The sequence below is a fragment of the Molossus molossus genome, unplaced genomic scaffold (assembly GCF_014108415.1).
Source record: "Molossus molossus isolate mMolMol1 unplaced genomic scaffold, mMolMol1.p scaffold_m16_p_14, whole genome shotgun sequence".
In the NCBI taxonomy this organism is placed as follows: Eukaryota; Metazoa; Chordata; class Mammalia; order Chiroptera; family Molossidae; genus Molossus; species Molossus molossus.
The window spans coordinates 21834460-21851266 of NW_023425349.1; the positions used below are offsets into that span (position 1 = coordinate 21834460).

General features: G+C 41.7%; 1 protein-coding gene across 1 annotated transcript in view; it reads left to right on the forward strand.

The window, feature by feature from the left end:
- SVEP1 (sushi, von Willebrand factor type A, EGF and pentraxin domain containing 1) overlaps positions 1–16807 on the forward strand; it is a 181993-nt gene that overhangs the window by 155179 nt on the left and 10007 nt on the right. The window contains exons 41-45 of the mRNA XM_036260999.1: positions 5197–5260; positions 9584–9757; positions 10832–11008; positions 14363–14533; positions 16265–16360. Coding sequence (XP_036116892.1) covers positions 5197–5260; positions 9584–9757; positions 10832–11008; positions 14363–14533; positions 16265–16360 — 682 coding nt within the window. The remainder of the gene's footprint in view (positions 1–5196; positions 5261–9583; positions 9758–10831; positions 11009–14362; positions 14534–16264; positions 16361–16807) is intronic.

A 16807-nucleotide genomic window follows, 5' to 3' on the forward strand; every position in this document is an offset into this window, starting at 1 on the left:
GCCGTGAAAAGGAAGAAGTCAGCATGCCAGCCACAGGACGGGTCCTGCTCCTTCCCCTGGCCGGGTCAGCCTGCGTTTCAGCCTCCTGTCCGTCACACCCGCAGCAAGGCGGTCCGTGTGTCACCGCGGGGAGGTGGCCGTCGGGATGTAGGTACACAAAGCTAGGATTTCCTCACGCAGTGGATTCAGATACCTCGTCCACTTCTTGATGGAGATGCCAGGTTCCCACATGACAGATCTGGCCTGAAAAATCCTCACAGCGGTTCTAACCAAGTACCAGTTGGGTCTCGTGACCACTCCTGGTTAGTAATTCGAACCCCATCACAGCGCCTCGGTCTCCCTGTTTACTTTGGTGGGAAGGCTGTACTCGGTCATCAAACTTGGACATTTGAGATCTGTCTCACGTGACATAATGTTGTCATCTGGTTTCTCAGGAAACTCTTCCTCCCTATTTTTATCATTGTAGTGGTATTTAAATGTAGGTTTTGCAAACATATTCATTGCCAGTGGTCTGTTAAATCTGTATAGTGCATTCCATTTTCTGACCACGCAATCAAAGAATTGGCATAAGATAGGTCCATGAATGCTGGAACTAGGCTTATGTGGATCTTCTTCAAATTCTTCAAAAGACTGAAAAAAGAAAGAAAAGAACCCAGCCAGTGTGGTTCAGTGGTTGAGTATTGACCCATGTACCAGGAGGTCACCAGTTTGATTCCCAGTCAGGACACATGCCCAGGTTGGAGGCCCGATCCCCAGTGGGGGGCATGCAGGAGGCAGCCACTCGATGTTCTCTCTCATTGATGTTTCTTTCTCTCTCCCTCCCCCTAAAATAAATTTTTTTTAAAAATTTTTTAAAGAAGGAAAAGATAATATAACAGTTGATTGCAATTGGAAAGGTTTCCTGATTTTGAAACCCAGTTGTTCTCCACGTGAGAGTACTAATCTTGTACTTCGTTAAGAAAAAAAGTGGTATAAGATGTAAACAAGTATGTAGCACACTCATGGGTCATTACATTTGAGGAAGTAGATAATTTGCTATAAAAATGTTTGGCAACGTCCTGGTGTTAACTACAGAATTGACAGAGGTGCTATAGCAATTGTTCTTACTCCAAGGTATGTGTTAGAATTACCTGAGAAACTTTTTAACAATACATTAATGTTCAGTTACTTGCAGAAATAACCAATTCCAGGTCTGGGACAAGAAATGTAAGAGTAGCCTAGAAAGTCTTGTCACGAGACAGGAGAGAACCCATCAAAGGCTGCGTGTCACAAAGGCTGAGACAACTGCATAGGCTTCCACAGGCCAAAAAGAGACCATTTTAGCATCAATAAGCATAATAACTTCAGTGGACTGAAACACATCAAAATGTGTTGTGAATAATACTAGACTTATAATAATGCTTCAAAAAATTATTTGGTGATTTTAGAGGGTGCTCATGAACAAACTCATTATTTTGAAAGCAGACCACTGAATAGTAGATGAAGGGGAAGTTCTCTAGAGAAGTGTTCCAGGTAATAAATTATGGAACATAAATCCCAGAACTTGCAAGTCATGCACATTAATGGATTTCAGCTCTCAGCATCATAGCTGTTGATGCAGCCAGACATTATGTGCCTCCTAATGGATAAACACACCATTATGAAAAAGTCTTGCCAGAAAAAAAAGAGAAGAAAAGAAAAATTGAATTTGAACCTTATCAAAGCCTCTAAATCCAACAATCAGCATCAGAGGCAGAGGAACTGGTTAAGTGACACCACAGTGTCTATGGAAGTATCTACAAATTACCTAGTTTTCTGTTTTCTGAAACCAATAAATTGATGGGGTAAGAGAGGAGGAAATGGAGGAGCTACCTATAGATTTAAAGAGGTATGTAAGAGATGTAGAAGCCACACGGAACTTCTTTTGGTCCAGATTCCAGTGAACTGTAAAACAAATAAATTATAACATGTATGCAATAATTGGAAATTTGAACACTAATTGAACATTTTGTGAATATTCAGAAATTTTTATTTGACAAGGTGATGATGTTATTGTGGCTAGAATTTTTAAGAGCCCTTATATTTTAGAGATGCATAGTGAAATAATTATGATTAAATGACTTGATATCTGGAATCTGCTTCAAAATAATATGGGGGCATGGGAAGGGGAGGGGCTTAGATTGAACGAGGTTGGCCGTGAGTCAATTGTGTAAGCTGGGTGCTGGCTACATGGACATATGTTAGACTGTTCTTTCTACTGTTATATTTTTCACGTTTGAATTTTTCTGTAAAACATAACTTTAAAAAATGCAAATGACTATTCTCATGTCAGAATAAGTAATTTATTAGGGCAGCAGTATCTTTTTAAAAATTCCCCAGTTGATTCTAATGTCTAACCAGGACTGAGGAACCACTGCTCTGAGACATTTCTGTGTTTCTCAGAGTGTGCACCAAAGGTCACTTGCTTGAGAATCATCTGGGAAGTTATAAAAAGGAGTGTATATTCCTAAGCCAAGACCTTCTGAAACAAATAGGACCTGGGGATCTGTGTGTGTTTTTTAAATATGTTTTCACTGATTTTAAAGAGACAAGAAGGCAAGAAGGGAGGGAGGGAGAGAGAGAGGGAGAGAGAGAGAGAGAAAGACACATTAATCAGCTGCCTCCTGCACATCCCCTACTGGGGATGGAGCCCACGAGCCATGCATGGGCCCTGACCAGGAATGGATCCGGTGACCTTAGGGCACAGGACAACGCTCAATCCACGAGCCACATTGGCCAGGCAGGATTTGTATTTTTAACAGGTGCTCTTAATACCAAAGGTCAGTGGAAGAGAAAGTGGTTCAGAATAGGGACTTGGTCCCGGCTGACCTCTGGTACAGGCTCTTCACTTGCTGAATGATAGCTGTTGAGGAACAACCTGAACCTCTCTGCGCCTGTTTCATCCTGTCTATGGCATTACCTTAAAATGTTTACTGCACATGCAGTCTTCTTGAAATAAAATTACTACAGGCAACTGGAGAATAAATGAAAATACAGAACCCAAACATGGGACAGTCATGTCATAAAATCATTGCCAGTGAGCAATTAAGTAGTTGCTATTGATTCTAACCTTAATACAGCTATCCAACTTAATAGTTGATTAAGCAGATACATTAGGCCAAAAATAATTATTTAATTCTAATCTGGATCTAAAACTCCAGCTTCATTCATCAAAAGCAAAATGTGAACTGAAACAGAGAGAGAAAAAGAAAGGGGAATAGCATGATAAAATGCGCAGCCTTCTGAGGAGAGAGCCAACAGATGGTGTTTGATTTTTTACATCAGTAGTTACAAAAAACAGATTTGAGTTTTTACTGACATAAAAATCAACCTAGTCAAAACACAATGTTATTATTCAAATTATAAGAGGAAAGAGAACAAGGAAAAATAGTACTGGGGAAAATATTAAACTATTAATTAAAATTAACTACTTGAGTATAGTCTACTCTGGAAGAACCCACACAGTTGGGGAGTTAGCTGCCTTTTATGGCTTGCCGTATCCTTTCTCAAAGTTAATAAAAAGTAATTTACAAACCAGAATAGTATATTTTTCTGTGCATGCAAAAGTATATAAGCCTAGAAAAAGTGTAGCAAATATTAATGGTGTTTATCTCTGGATGAAGAATTCTAGAAAACCTTCTAATTTTCTTTTTATATTTTTCAAACTTTCTATAATGAATACATGTCAGTTTTTCAATAAGAAGAAAATAATGCATGTATATTTTAAGGAATATTTACTTTTATAGAATGAATTCTTTTTCTGGAAAGCCAGAACAGTATCCTTCCATCAAAGTCAGTGGAATTTTAACAGGTAAAGATTTATTCGTAATTAATCTGAAAGCTCAGAGAGAATGCCTTTGAATAGACAAATAAGGGTGAAAGGCATCAGTCAATCCAGATAAAAACCAAAGTAGAGCCCTGGCCAGTTTGGCTCAGCAGTTAGAGCTTTGACCTGCAGTCCAGAGAGACCCGGGTTTGGTTCCTGCTAAGGGCATGTACCTCGGTTGCAGTTTGTCCCTGGCCCTGGTAGGGTCGTGTGGGTGGCAACCACTCGATGTGTCCCTTTCACGTTGATGTTTTTCTCTCTCTTCCTCCCACTCTACCTGAACAAAAATGGAAAAATGTCCTCGGGTGAGGATAAAAAAAAAACAACACAAAGTAGAGGCGATATAGGTTCTTTTCCAGTATCTTGCTAATTTAGGACACAATTTCAAGAGGGTGAGATAGCCAAAGGGCTCTGAACAATGAAAAACATGTATCAAAATTCATATGCTGAAATTCATATATTTGATTTAGAGTCAAGCCCCTTCATACATTACTTAGAACCTGATCTTTTTTTTAAACACATAATGTTACAACATTTTATTTATTGAATCTTATTGATTATTCCATAGATTAGGAATTTAAAGTGTGTAAAGGGTTTATCATTATGAATATTGATGGTTACCATAAAAGATAAGAAAGAAGAAGCAGATTCATAAAATTATAACCAGAAATCAAAGAACCGTGCTGTAATACCTATAGGGGGCAAACAGCCTGTATACCTCCCCCCAAGGATAACGGGTTACTAAAAAATATACAAAAAGTATATTCAGTATAATAATTATAAATAAATTTTCAAGTAAATTATATTTACTCTATTTCACAAGGCAGGGAAGTAAATTTTGGAAAGATTTTACCCAAAATATTTAAAATTTTAAATGCTTGGGCCCTTAATAGGTTAAGTTGATCTAGGAGAAATTACATTGTTGAAAAATGCAATCCTCATCCCAATAAAATATCTTGCCATGTGTCATGTTCAAGGATGTACAAACAAAAAAAAACAATTTTATTCTTTGCTGTACCCTTCAGGTATTGAAAAATAGATTCAACTCAAAATAATTTTAAAATATACTAAGCAAATACAGCTCTTTGACATTTCAAACACATTCTTCAGTCTTTACTGTAGGTTATAGCTAGTTGTCTGCCGCTTAATTATACTAGTCAGCCAGGGTATGCATTTTGAAGTCATTTGCTGAAACATTTTTACAAATCTAAATCGACCTCTTAAACAATATTGACTTAATGAATTTATTTCGCGCTCCGATGCTGAGAGATTCGAATTGCTTTGCGTTCCCTTACTCTCTGTTCACTGTGGAGTCACGATCTCGTCAATGGCCTTTTTCCCTTGCTTCACAGGGGAACGTTGAACGTTTCTGCCAGGAGAACAGACAGTGGAGTGGAGGGGTCGCAACGTGCAAACGTAAGTCAAGTGACACTGAGCAGTCCCAGAAATGATACTGAGGACGCAGAGTAATGATGAGATGATAGTGTTTTCATAAATCAGTTTTGTAATATATAAGCAATTTACTGTGGACTTTTGCTGAAGGACACCAAACCAATAAAAGGGTCAAAAACCAGAGCTGAGATTAATGATTACGTTGGGATAGAGCACACCATGACTGACTCTGGAATGGCAAACGTTTTGTTTAGATAATAATTAACTACTGAGTTTATTTGCATTGTGTGGATTTCTCCCCAAATAATGATCAATTAGAAAGCTGAGATCTGTTGGGTTTGGGTGACAGTACTGACCAATACTGACATCTTCTTAAAGTGATATTGGCCCAAGTGTCAAATAAGTGAATATTCGTATTTTTCATGGAATTTTACTCTGACTCATCTTATGGAAAGACCTTAATGTATTTAACAAGATGTGGGTTAATCGACATGACTTTATTTCAGTATAAGGCCCATATGATTCCTCTGCCAAAAGACAGTGTATTTAGACACAATAATTACACATCAATCAGTGTGGAAAGCTTTTAAATATTTTTTCCTCTTAATAATCCTGGGGGAGTCATCAAATCTTTGAACTAGAAGGGGCCTCTTAAACAATCTAGTCTGAGCAGCCTTTCAGGCGATCCACCTGGACCAGGTCGGACCACAACAAGATGGGAAAGATTCATTCATCCTGCTAAACGAGTAAAGGGGCTAAGAGAGGCGATGTGGACCGTCCAGTGTCATAAATTAACTGGGCGGTAGAGCTGTCCCTGGGACTCAGGGTGCTTGAATCTTTGCTCACTGTCATTTCAACCGTATCTTCTGGGGTAGATTCATCAGTTGATTTTATGTATATAGAAATCTTAAGTCTTTTTAAGAAATATTATATGGTTGAAACTCAGTGGAGGGCCCTGGCCGGTTTGGCTCAGCGGTTGGAGCGTCCGCCTGCGGTCTGGAGAGACCTGGGTTCGGTTCCCGCTAAGGGCACGTACCTTGGTTGCAGTTTGTCCCCTGCCCTGGTTGGTCGTGCGGGTGGCAGCCACTCGATGTGTCTCTTTCACATCGATGTTTCCCTCTCTCTCCCTTCCTCTCTCTCCCTCCCACTCTATCTGTACAAAAAATGGAAAAATGTCCTCGGGTGAGGATTAAAAAAAAAAAAAAGAAACTCAGTGGAGGATATATGATTTCTTTTAGTTCTCAAAAAGTCATATAAATTCATATAAACATTACATAGAAAAATATTGTTTTTAAATATTGAGTAACATCTCAAGTCACAGAAAGGCATCACTGGGCATTCCTGATAATAGCATTTTTATCTCAACTGCTTATAATCAAAAAGTCTGTGTGTCTGAGCAGGGGAGGGGAACAGGGCGTGAGAAGGAAACGTGTACCCCTGCGTTGAAACCATGAAGGCACTGTTTCAGTTTGCAAGTGTAAGTCAAACTACAATGACATGGTTAGTGTGGTTTCTCTCTCTGAAATGCGCGATAATTAAAGGCTCTACTGAATCCTATTACTTTCTGTGGTTTTCTTCTCTTTTTCTTTCTAATTATTAAATGAGTGATACAAGTTCTTTGCAAAAATAAAAATAAAAATAAAAATAGAAAACACAAGTAAGCAAAAAGAAAATAATAGTTCTAATCCCACCACTCAGGGATAAAAGCTATTGGTATTTTGATATACTTCATTGTGTGCTTTTTTTTCCTGGGAAAAATAGTGCTCATACTAAGCTTTCTGATTTGAAAGATTCTTGTATAATATTTATTAATTTATTAAATATATTGATATCTGTATCCATCAGACTTCAGGGAAGCCTGTTCAGTCTGCAGGATTCCCTAGACTGTGCTTCTCAAAGGGTGCCCACAGGACCAGCAGCATCAGTAGTACCTGGGATCTTGCTAGAAATGCAGAACCTCAGGCCACACCCCAGTCCTACTAAATCAAAACTGGCATTTTAACAAAATCCGTACATGATTCCTGTGTGCACTACAGATTGAGAAGCAATGCCTCGGACCTGTGGTTTTTGGCCTTCCACACATTGGCATATCCTGGGGAGCTTTGGAAAACCCCTTGCCCAGTCTGCACCCTGTGGCAGTTAGGGCCAATCTCTGAGGGTGGGACCCCACATCAATATTTTTTTTAATTTAATTAATTTATTTTTGTTACAGATGTTTCTCCTTTTTCCCCCATTGACACCCTCCTCCCGTTCCCCCATCCCATCCCCAGCATTGTTGTCTGTGTCCACTGGTTATGCTTACACGCATAAGTTCTTTGGTTTATCTCTTCCCTCCCGCCAGCCCCCTCCTCTGAAGTTTGTCACAGAAGTAGTGTTCAGACTGACAAACTTCAATGTTTTTAAAGCTCCCTGGTGATTCCAGGGTACAGTCACAGTTGTTGTTGTTGTTTTTTTAATTTTTTTTTTATTAATTTGTTTTTGTTACAGATGTTTCTCATTTTTCCCCCATTAGCACCCTCCTCCCTTACCCCCCACCACATCCCCAGCTTTATTGTCTATGTTAATTGCTCATGCTTACATGCATGTAAGTTCTGTGGTTTATCTTCCCCCCCAACCTCCCCTCCTCTGAGGCTTGTCAGCCTGTACCCCACCTCCATGTCTGTGGGTTAATTTTGTTCAGCAGTTTGTTTAGTTCATTATATTCCACAAATAAGTGAGATCATGTGATATTTGTCTTTCTCTGCTTGGCTTGTTTCACTTAGCATAATACTCTCCAGGTCCTTCCATGCCATCTCAAAGGATAAGAGATCTTGCTTTCTTACAGCTGCATAGTATTCCATTGTGTACATGTACCACAGCTTTTTAATCCACTCATCTGCTGATGGACACTTGGATTGTTTCCAGATCTTAGCTATTGTAAATAGTGCTGCTATCCATGGTCCCAGTAATCACCAGGCTGAAAGAAGCCAAAAGAAGTCAGTTAGCATCTAATCCAGTGTCTCATAATACTAAATCAGCATTAGAATCATTTGGGGAATTCTTTTAAAATGTCAAAATCGAGGCCACAACAGAGATTCTGATTCATTTGGTCTGGGACAAGGCCCTCAGCATAAAGCTTCCCAAGGACGCTGATGCGCAGCTCAAGCTGAGAAGCACTGATCCCGACCACCTCTGCTACCTTCGCCAACATCATCAAATTAAGACTCAAACCCTTTTTTTTAAGGTTCTAGAAAGGATGGTCCTGCTATCCTAGCACATCCCCGTTAATGACATTTCTCACAGGTGCAAAACTGTGCTTTGTAACTACACTAAAACTAGCCATCAGTTTACAGAGTCTATATCCAAAGAAGCCGTATAAAATGGTCCTTTACCCTGGCCAGTTTGGCTCAGCACTTAGAGTGTCAGCCTGCGGTCCAGGGAGACCTGGGTTCAGTTCCCGCTAAGGGCATGTACCTTATTTGGCCGTGGTTGGGTCGTGCGGGAGGCAGCCATTCAATGTGTCCCTTTCATGTCAATGTTTCTCTCTCTCTCTCTCTCTCTTTCTCCCACTTTATCTGAACAGAAAGTGGAAAAATGTCCTCAGGTGAGGATAAAAAATAAAATGTTCCTTATCTGAATTTTTGTCCAAGCTCATGATTTTCTATTATATTTTACCTTCTAACAATTTTATCTTTTCTCTCTCTTTACGAGCAGTTTGACCTTGATTAAATGATTTCACCTCTCTGAGCCTCCATTTTCTTCAACTGTGAAATGAGATCATCTCAGAGTTGTAAGGATGTAAATGTAGCCAACAAAACCAACAAACACAAAAGGACACCCAGTTACATTTAAACTTCAGATTTTAAATGACTTTCAATATAAATACGTCCCATGCAATATTTGGGGCATACTTATTCTAAAAGTGTATTCGTTGTTTATCTGATGTTTAAATTTAACTGACAGTCTGTATTTTTTCTGAGCAACTCTGGTAGTAAGATGTAAATTTGATAATGTCTGGGAAGTTCTTGGCCATGGAAACAACTTAGCAAATGAGAATCCCTTTGTTTTCCCCACCTGCTTGTCCACACCTCCAGCCTTATGAACAGCAAAACGTGGCGATGTACATAAAGACAGCCAGAGTCCGCTGGGCAAATAGCAGTCCTTGATTGCCTGCATGTACTAATGCGAAACTTATGTGTGTGCACTCCTTCCGCGGGCATCCCTGTGCCTCACGTGTGAGTGGGCTGTACTGTTGTATACAGTGCATGGAGTAACTTCAGCAAATGCAGCAAAAGAAGGAAAGAGGATTGGGAGAAACATGCAATCTAAGGCTTTCCTTTTTGTTGTTGTTGTTGTTTTCCTTTTTAGAGACCAGCTGTGAAGCTCCAGTTGCGTTTCTGAACGGGAAAGCTGAGGTTGAAAATACCGCCACTGGCCCCAGGGTAGTGTACTCCTGCAACAGAGGCTACAGCCTGGAGGGGTCACCTGAGGCACACTGCACCGCCAACCGGACTTGGAGCCACCCAGCGCCTCACTGCAAACGTGTGTGTTGACTTGCGGAGAGGTTCTTCTCAGATTCGGTGTGGTGATGAGTTCCCCAGATGTCTACAACAGAGAAGAAACTCGCTGATAGTGAGACTGGCCCAGGGAAAGCAGTCTGTGCATACCCAACCCAGACATTCGGTGGCTTTTTTAAAAACCTGCTTGTGTTTTCTCAAATATCTGGTCTAAGAACCAGCTTTTATCCGATGCCGTGGCTGATTACAAGTTCCAGGCACTAAGAGAAAATGCAACTTAATGGAAAAGACTTGACATAAATGTATATATAATGAATTTGCCTAGGAATATGAAAGGGGTGAAAAAGGAAAATCTATTTAATGTGCAATTAGTAAGGTGTATATAAACATAGTGCATAAAGGTAATTCATTATAATCACTGGAGTGAAAACAATATTTGTGAGCAAAGTATTAATTGAGGAAGAGGAAGCTCTGGTTACTGTTAAAGTGCTGTAACTCAGTAACTCAGATTCAGCTGGTGACTGCCTCCCTCACAAAGGCTTCTTTGTGCCCACTGAAAATCAAAACAACTGAAATCGCTTGAAATGTGTGTTGATGTGTGTTTCACACATTTGCAGTAAGAAATCCTTCTGTTATCATTTCCCGTTTTTTCCTGTGGACCTAGAAAAATGAATCCATTTTTGTCAGTGAGCCTTGCAAACTCCATAATTTAAGTTCTGATACCCTGTTTCAAGTAGTGTGGGTCTAACGTGATACTCAACTCACTTAGATGTGTCTGCAGAGTCCCTGGTTCATCAGACACATCTAAGAGAATGAGAAACATTGACGCGAGAGAGACACATCCGTTGGTTGCTTCCTGCACGCACCCCAACCGGGGCCTGGGATCGAACCTGCAACCCAGGTACAGGTCCTTGACCTTCAGTGCGCGGGCCAGCACTCTTACCACTGAACAACCCGGCCAGGGCTCAAGCTCTATGTTTTTAAGCTTTATATTATCATCACTGAGAACGCAGCTCCTATAGGGCTTACAGCCTGCCTTCCAAGAAATAGATGATGAAAAGGGGAAATATCAATAAGCATTTTCTTTTCTTTTTAACAGCAAATCCATGCCCCGTCCCTTTTGTCATTCCTGAGAATGCTCTACTTTCCGAAAAGGAGTTTTATGTGGATCAGAAAGTGTCCATCAGGTGCAGAGAAGGCTTCCTGCTCCACGGCCAAGGTGTCATCACCTGCAGCCCGGACGAGACGTGGACGCAGACAAGCGCCAGATGTGAAAGTAAGTCGGCGGGAATCCAGTCTCCTGCGTTAGTTCAGAGCTTTCTCCCCTTTGTGAGACTATTTGCAGTCACTTGATGGTAGATGTTTAGATCTCTGCCTTGTCATGCTTATCAGCTCCTGTGTTGACGGTTTAAAAATTCCTATTAAAAGACCTTTGAATTTCAAACATTAAAAGGAAAGTTCCCAGAGTTTGGTGAACACGGACCTGACCAGAAGTCACTGCAGATTTTTGAAGTGTGCTGTTCTAAGAGTAAATCTTCCTTTGTTAAATCAAAAATATGATTTCTCTCCATATTGTCAGAGTCCCCAAACTATCCTTTAATCAGCTAGGAATGCTTTGCAATACAAACATTATTCCACCGTGGTTCTCAAACTTGCGCCTGCATAGAACCACCTAGAAGGCTTCTTACAAGCACATTCCTGCCGCGCCACCCGCCAGCGGCCCGGTGTTTCTGACTCGGTTGGTCTGGGATGAGGCCTGAGAATTTCCGTTTCTAACAGGTTCCCGGGCTGATGGCAGTACTGCGGTGTGGAACCACAGTGTGAGACTCCGGCTGGCACCCGGTGGACAGATGCCATGCAGTCCGGCAGCATCTCTTGTTGCCTCGTGATAACTCAGGAAAAAATAAATGTTTTAATCGATTTTTTAGAGAGAGGAAGGGAGAGATAGAAACCTCGATGTGAGAGAGAAACATCAATCAGCTTTGAGCTCTCAGTCCGTAGGATGACACTCAATCCACTGAACCACACTAGCGAGACCCTCATGGTAACTCCAGACACTTTCTACACTTAAAACATCTCCCCTGCCCAACATCCTGCCCTCCAGGCTTCCTGTAGTCCAAGGTACTCCCTCTGCAGCAATCAGTTAACAAATATGCCTTGAGACTAACAGATGCAAGGCACTGGGCTACAGAGTATCCGAATCAATCGCGCCTGCAACGGCCTGAATCTCCAGAACGCTTGCACCCCAGAACACTTGCACCCCACTTAATGAGATAAGAAATGTGGGTACGAAGGCCGTGGGGAATCTGGAGTCGGAGAAGACCTGGGTTTGAATTCTGTCCCCCACAACTTTCCAACTCTAAACGTATGCTAGCACCCTAAATTCTCTGAACCTTAAGGCTCTCATGTTAACAGCACCAATACCTATCTTACAGGTTTGTTTTGAAGAATGAGTGATTGATATGTATTAGCAATATCTCCTTATAATAAGAGATACACCAATAGCCCATTAGCCCAAGTCCTTGAATTTTCTTTTTTTCCCAATGTTTATTTAATTGACTTTTTAGAGAGAGAGGACAGGAGAGATAAAATCATCAATGTGAGGGAGAAACATTAATTGGCCGCCTCCTGCATGTCCCCTACTGGGGATCAAGCCCATAACCTGGGCATGTGCCCTGACCAGGAATCGAACAGGGACTTCTCAGTCCATAGGATGATGCACAAATCACTGAGCAACACCAGCTGGGCCCAGTCCTTGAATTTTCAACTGACAGCCCGCTGTCTTCGGCTTAGAACAAAGCATCTTGCCTGAAGAACCCAAGCAGCCATTTCCTCACTTTTTCTCACCCCCTCCTGTTATGTATTCCTATAAATCAGGGATTAAAATTTAATGTGCATGAGAATCGCCCAGGGAAAGTACGTAAGATGCAGACTCTTAGCTAGAAACCCCAGAAATGTGCATTTTTAATGAGAAGCCAAGGTGGTTCCCATAGAGGGGGTCTGAAGCCCGTGCTGTGATAACCATGTGTATGAACCACAGTCAGCTCTCCATGACCATGTGACATGCTGCTCCGCCAGCCTGGACACTCTTTCCCCCGATCCACTCAAGCTTCATAGCCCAGGCCACAAGCCACTTTCAGTGAGATTCGTCCCTGCCAATCCTAAGTGTAATCAGTTACGTTCAACTTAGTCATCGTAACTGCTATTACATTACTAGTTTACATTCACTGTAAGTAATTCAGTTTAGTTACTGGTTTATTCTACAGCACAAGATCCAGGGCTCGAATACAGCTCTTTCCAAGTTGTATTTCAACATTCTTTGTCTTTCCCCTCTTGTCTGAGAAAAGGGACAGCATTTTCACCATTTATTTCTTTCCAGTTTCTGATACACAATAGGCATTAATTACACATTTGATATCCAACTAATTGAATGAATATTTTTATCCACCTTGGAAGGAAAAAAAAAATTTTAAAGGATGATACAAATTGATCATCCTCTCTGAAAAGTTTTCAACAGTATCATGACCCCTCCGTAGCATTTTAGAAGCCAGTTTATGAAGATCCGTTCAAGTTAGACTTGCACAAACTGGATACGACGCGAGTCCTGACTCCAGTCCAGTCCTTGACTTGTGAACCGCCCCAGCACAGCTCTAGTTATCTCAAGGCTTCTCGTAAAATTCTCAAAGCAAAATGCGTTATAAACACTTTTTATTTAAATATGTGATACATGTTGCTTTTAAAAGATAGCATTATCATTCAAACACATTCCAAAAGTAGAGAGTCACTGCTTTACAGACTTGAAAAGAGGAAAGTTAATGTGACACCTTGAATGTCATAAACCTCATCAAGGTGTGTAAATGCAGTATCTCTAGGCCAGAGACAATATTCATTCATTCACTGACTTTTCAAATATGTATCAGGCGTCCGTTGCATGCCTGGCTCGGTTGCAGGCACTAATGAAACAGCCTGGATGGAATGTGCAGTACTATGATGAATGATGTTTATTCTAAAATAATGGATGCAAGTAATCCTCATGCTTCCTCTCTTCTGATTTGATAAGCAGCCTGCCCTGAAGTTCTCTTGCAGCCGCACCTTTGGCAAATTACCAGCGCACATTCTTGGTCTCCGACAGATGTCTTGCCTTGAGTATAAAGCAGCTCAGCTTCAACATTTGAATCAGAAGACAAAACTTTTGATCTTGCACATCTAATTTTTCCAGACAGCAGCAAATTATGCTTTTAGTTCCTGGTATCTCTTAGATATTTATAGGTGAAATGTTGCCTTTATGTATTTGTGTGTGTGTGCTCTTTAAATTAACTCAGTCTTTCCCAGCCAGTGTGGCTCAGTGGATTGAGCGTCGTCCCATGGACTGAGAGGTCCTGGTTTGATTCTCGGTCAGGGCACATGCCCCAGTTGTGGGCTCAATTCCCAGTAGGAGGCGTGCAGGAGGCAGCCAATCGATGTATCTCTCTCAAATCGATGTTTCTATCTCTCTTTCGCTTCCTCTCTAAAAAATCAATTAAAACATTTTTTTCTAATTAATTAATTCAGCCTTAGAAATGTGACTGTGTTCTTTTCCATCTATTGGCTGGATTAGCACAGGCTTAATTGTTGTTTTGTTTTCCTATAGAAATATCATGTGGTCCACCAACTCATGTACAAAACGCAATTGCTCGAGGCGTTCATTATCAGTATGGGGACATGATCACCTACTCATGTTACAGTGGATACATGTTGGAGGGTTCCCTAAGGAGTGTTTGCCTAGAAAGTGGAAACTGGACATCACCTCCTATTTGTAGAGGTAAGGGGCATTTGAATGGTTATTTCTTAGTGAAGCCACAGGGAAATGTATCTGGAAATCTGATATGGACAGCAACTAGCATGCATGCTATTTTTTTTTTTCCCTGTCTTTACATTTTAACATCTGTGCAATTTTTTGTTTGTTTGTTTTACTTCATGGGTTTGAGTTTTGAAAGCTTGCACACAGAACTCTGGCCCAGCACACAGTCCCTTCCTGAGTTAATCATCGATCCTCGGGCTAGTTGTCTCTCCAAATCTCAGGAGTATTCTTAGCTGCTAAGGGGAGCTGAGTCATGTCTGCGCCACGAGGCAGAAACACTCAGGTGTTTCAGCATAGATTCCTATTCTGCCCAACCATCCTAGGCAGACCCCAAGACCCGTAGGAGATGGGGTCGCCCACCCAGTGGGCAGAGTATAAAACAAGAGGTACCAGGCGGTCCCAGGGAAGCAGACCCCTCGTACCATGGTCTCCCTGGCCATGCTCAGGTTGGTGACAGGAGCACTTCTGTCTCTTTACTTACTGGATGGAATTTTCAAACCCAAGGATGAATGTTTTGTGTGCATTCAATAAAATCTTCTTGGGGGAATAAAAAGGTTCTATGCTTGAAATTCTAAAAAATAGAAAGAACCTGGCCAGTGTGGCTCATTGGTTGAGCATCGACCCATGAACCAAGAGGTCGCCAGTTCGATTCCTGATCAGGGCATATGCCCAGGTTGTGGGCCTGATCCCCCGGGGGAGGCATGCAGGAGGCGGCCAGTCGATGTTCTCTCTCATTGATGTTTCTATCTCTCTCTCTCCTTCTCCCTTCTTTCTCTAAAATCAGTAAAGAAAAAAAATGTTTTAAGTAGAAAGAAGTAGATAATGAGGTATTCCAGTATGTCCTTCTAAAACTTACACTTTCCTAATAATTTTTTTACAAATCATAATAACTATTCCATTCACTCTACAAATATTTACTGAAAGTTAGGAACTATGCTAGCAAACAAGATAGACATATCTAAGGAACAAAAAGAATAATCAAGTTGTTGGATGGATTGTCCACGTGGCCCTATGGACAATAATCAGATTTGGATTGGGGGGGGGCAACGTCTTTAATGACATGTAGGGGCAGGGAGAATCAAGGTAGTCAATGAATGAATGATATGAACCTCAAAAGTGGCCAGGGCTACTGCAGGAGAAAGGAGATTGTCTGAAAGCAACAATAAGATACGTGATCTCCAGCATGTGGGATGTAAGAGGAAGTACAGCCTTCTCTTAGGAGGGTTGCTGAGGAGGTGGCACGGTCCAGGAGTAGCCCATGTCTCACTTAAAGTGAGAAGGCAGAATGACGGTCGTGTGTTGGTTTGCTCGTTTCTTCTTTTATTCTAAGATACCCCGAGGCAGTAGCAGCACCAAAGAGCTACTAGCCATCAAAGGCCACCTTAGGAAGGGTATTTGCAAATCTCCTAAAGGGGCATTCCCCTGGTCATGATCAACAGAGACTATCCTTTATATAAGTCACCTTGTCCCCTCCTACCCTGAATCTCCAAATTACTAAAACCATGACAGCCACGTTGTGGCCTTCCTGAGCCCCTCATGTTCACCCCCAACCAAATCTTGAGGTTCAGCTTCATTTCTCTTCCTTCAGGCTTAAGTCAAGGAGACCCTGGGCAATATAAATAAGCAGTCCTATTTCCTGACAACCACCCTTCCACAATTCCCTAGATGTACGACCATCTGCTTCTTTTACAGCTGTCTGTCGATTCCCATGTCAGAACGGAGGTATCTGCCAACGCCCAAATGCTTGTTCCTGTCCAGATGGCTGGATGGGGCGCCTCTGTGAGGAACGTAAGTGTTGCTGCAAATCTTACTCTGAGTCCTGATGGTTTGACTGGAAGCTGCCAGCTCAGTTACTAGGAACTGGCTTTCCTGGCGGCAGGGAGTCCGTTGCTTATCCTGTGCCAGGCCAGACAAAGCAGCTAGGGCTGCTCTGAGTGTGCCAGTCCCTTTCAGGAGGTCTAGAACAGCAGTGACCCTGCACACACAGTCATCGACATCCATCAGAGCCCTCTCCACGTGCCTCTTGGCCCAGGTTTCTCAGGATCGTCTTGGAAAGGAGCTTGTAAGGGAGGGTTTCCCAGCCTTTGTCTTCCCTCATCTCAAGTCCTTCAGTGTACGCAGCCGTCCCGGCCATGGCGTGAGTTCACGGCACTGCCGAACCTTGTACTTGCTGCTCACCATTCATCCTTTTTCGTGAAGAGCGGTTCTTCCCAGTTAAGGAAATAAGGAAAGTTG